The sequence below is a fragment of the Camellia sinensis genome, chromosome 5 (genome assembly GCF_055761805.1).
Source record: "Camellia sinensis isolate YWXY chromosome 5, ASM5576180v1, whole genome shotgun sequence".
NCBI lineage: Eukaryota > Viridiplantae > Streptophyta > Magnoliopsida > Ericales > Theaceae > Camellia > Camellia sinensis.
In genome coordinates this window covers 47,431,135-47,434,548 of record NC_138965.1, presented here as the reverse complement: position 1 = coordinate 47,434,548, position 3,414 = coordinate 47,431,135, and the positions used below count along the sequence as shown (strand labels likewise).

General features: G+C 37.3%; 1 protein-coding gene across 1 annotated transcript; it reads left to right on the top strand.

Annotated features, from left to right (window-relative positions):
* Positions 1 to 516: 516 nt before the first annotated feature.
* On the top strand, positions 517 to 1,122 carry LOC145791389 (uncharacterized). Its single transcript, XM_082871741.1, has one exon. The coding sequence runs from the start codon at positions 517 to 519 to the stop codon at positions 1,120 to 1,122; it is 606 nt and encodes a 201-aa protein (XP_082727867.1).
* Positions 1,123 to 3,414: the final 2,292 nt, after the last annotated feature.

The window sequence follows — 3,414 nt, the reverse complement described above, 5'->3', positions numbered from 1 at the left end:
AGACGGCATATCAATGGACCCACAAAAAATTGAGGCCATTGTAGACTGGCCAAGACCAACCAAAGTGTTAGAAATCTGAAGCTTTTTGGAACTTGCAGGTTACTATCGCAGATTTGTGAAAGATTTTTCAAAACTTGTCATGCCATTAGCACAGTTGACATAGAAAAACATGCCATTTGATTGGACTGATCAGCGGGAATCAGCCTTCCTAGAGTTAAAGACTAGATTAATAAATGCACCAATTCTAACATTGCCCAACGGAACCGATGGGTTTCAGATTTTTAGTGATGCTTCCTACAAAGGCTTGGGATGTGTATTAATGCAAAATGGGAAGGTAACTGCCTATGCTCTCGGCAACTTTGCCCACATGAAAAGAATTACCTAACTCATGACCTTGAATTAGCAGTTGTGGTTTTTGCATTAAAGATTTGGCGCCATTATCTGTATGGAGTGACCTGTGAGGTATATACTAATCATAAAAGCTTGAAATATTTTTTTACCTAAAAAAAACTGAACATGAGACAGAAAAGATGGCTAGAATTGATAAAGGACTATGACTTACAAATTTTGTGCCATCTGGGGAAAGCCAATATTGTTGTAGATGCTTTGAGCAAAAAATCTATTGGGAATTTGTCAGGTCAGAAGGATTTGATATGCGACCTAGAAAGAAATGAAATTGAAATTGTGTTTCGTGAACAGGGCGGGATCTTAGCCGTTATTTCTACTCAACCTACAATTATTGAAGAGATTAAAGAGAAACAACTTGAAGATGAGTTCTTGAAGAAAATTTTTGATGAGATTAAATCAAAACCAAAACAGGGATTTGTGTCAGAGAACAATGTATTAAAATTTCAGAGTAGACTTTATGTGCTGGACTGTCTGGATTTAAGAAAACAAGTCATGGTCGAGGTTCACAGTTCAAAATTTGCTATGCATTCGGGAAATACAAAGATGTACAAAGATTTGAAGCAAAACTTCTGGTGGCCCAGGATGAAGCAAAGTATTGCTAACTTTGTGGCCAAAGTTTGCATTGCCAACAAGTTAGAGCCGAACATCAACGACCCGCTGGATTACTCCAGCCGCTTCCAATACTGGAATAGAAATAGGAGCATATTACCATAGACTTCATTGTGGGATTGCCTCACTCTTCTCAAGGTATAGACTCTATTTGGGTAATTGTCGACCGTTTGACTAAATCTGTACATTTCTTACCTATCAAAACTTTCTATAATGAGGATAAGTTGGCTAACATGTATGTGAATGAGATTGTAAGGTATGCCAGTATCTATTGTGTCTGACAGAGATCCTAAGTTCACTTCAAGATTCTAGCAGAGCTTACAACAAGCTTTGGGAGCTGAGTTAAAATTGAGCAGTGCATATCACCCATAGACAGACGTCCAATTAGAAAGAACAATACAAACTTTGGAAGATATGCTCAAAATGTGTGCTCTAGATTTCCAAAGCAGCTGGGAGGCCTATTTACTATTGGCCGAGTTTGTGTATAACAATAATTACCATTTGAGTATCGACATGGCTTCTTATAAAGCTTTGTATGGGAGAAAATGTCGTTCTTTGATATGTTGGGCCGAGGTTGGAGACAAACCTTTGTTGGGATAGAAACTGGTGCAAGAAACAACTAAAAATGTGAAATTGATTCAACAGAGATTGAAAACTACACAGAGCCACCAAAAGAGTTGCGCGGATGTCCGAAGAAGAGATCGAGAATATGAAGTCGAGTATCATGTGTTTATCAAAATGACTTCTATGAAGGGCAAACACGGTTTGGAGTGAAAGGAAAATTGGCACCAAGATATGTTGTGCCATCTGAAATCCTTGAAAAGATCAATTCGGTGACGTATCGGATAGCCTTCCCACCGGTTATGAAACATATGAACAATGTTTTTCATGTCTCAATGCTTCGGGAGTATTTAAGGATCCGCATCATGCTATTGAGTCGACTCATGTGCTTTTGAAGGATGATTACATATATGAAGAAAGGCCAATACAGATTATGAACTACCAAATCAAAAGACTAAAGAACAAAGAAATACCATTGGTAAAAGTTGAATGGCAAAACCACGGAGGGACCAATGCAACTTGGGAGACAGAGGAAGATATGATGAGGAGATACTCTGATTTGTTTCCTTCGTACTCGATCTGCTTCAAAAATTATGGTAATTCGAGTTTGGAGGACCAAACTCGTTAAGGAGGGAAAACTATAACAACCCTAACCTATAATTAGCCAATAAACCATGATTAATTATGCCTAATGAGTAATTAAGATGGAATTCTGAATTAATTGCATACGTTTGACATTATTTGTGTTTATATCTATCTGCTGTAGGAATATATGTTTGCGTTTCTGTTTTGTTCTGCAAGTTGAAGGCCTTATCAGCGTCTGATCAAGAAATTGACTTGATTTATGTGTTATTTGGGATTTTTAGAATTTTATGGTAAGGTTGATTGAAATTCGATTCAGAATGAATTAAATTAGAATAATTAATGTCAATTTGCTTAGCTTAAGTTAAGTTTAATTAATTCCCTAAGCAAGCCTATGTAAGGCCTATACACACCAATTGCGTCATCTTTTCTTCATCATCTTTGAGCCTACAAGAAACAAAACGAGAGAGAGAGAGAGAGAGAGAGAGGAGGGTTGAGATCAAAACTTGAGCTTGGAAGAAATTGCCAGAAAATTCAAAGGAGTTGGTTTGGGGCCTTAGTGAATTCACCAACTAGAGCTTAATTGAGAAGTTGAGGTAAGGATTCAACGCTTAGATTATATAATTATGATATCTAGAACATGAATTCTAGGGGATTAAGTTGAATTATGCAAGAAATGAACTAGTAAAGTAGAGAAGATGAACATTTCATACATGCATGGGCATTTCATGGATTTTGAGTTTTGATTTCAACAAATTCTCATATGCAAGGACCTATTTTTGTTCAATTATGGGAGCTTATTGTGGTTTTGCACTTTAACACTCCATTTGTACATGTTTTTTACAGTTAAAGTTCTTGACAACACATGCATGTCATGTATACATCTAGTTCAAGTTTGATTTTGAAGAATGCACTTGCTTTTGGACCTTGATTTTGTGTAATGACCCTTAATTCATCATGTTTCATAAGTTTACAAGTGTTTTCTCAAGTTTTGGGGCCCAAAGGTTGTGTTTTACAACTTTGAATTTGAGTTTTGGACTTAGAACATCAATCTGGAAATTTTAGAATTTTGCCTCTTCGCTCTAGCGATAGAACCTACGCTCGAGCTACCACTCCTGATTTTGCACTTCCGCTTGAGCGACCAAAAGTCGGCTCGAGCGTAAAATGCATGCTCCTAGAAATTTACACATTTTGTACACCGTTCAAACGACAAGAGTTGCGCTCGAGCGAAGACCTCAGTCTCATGCTCGAGAG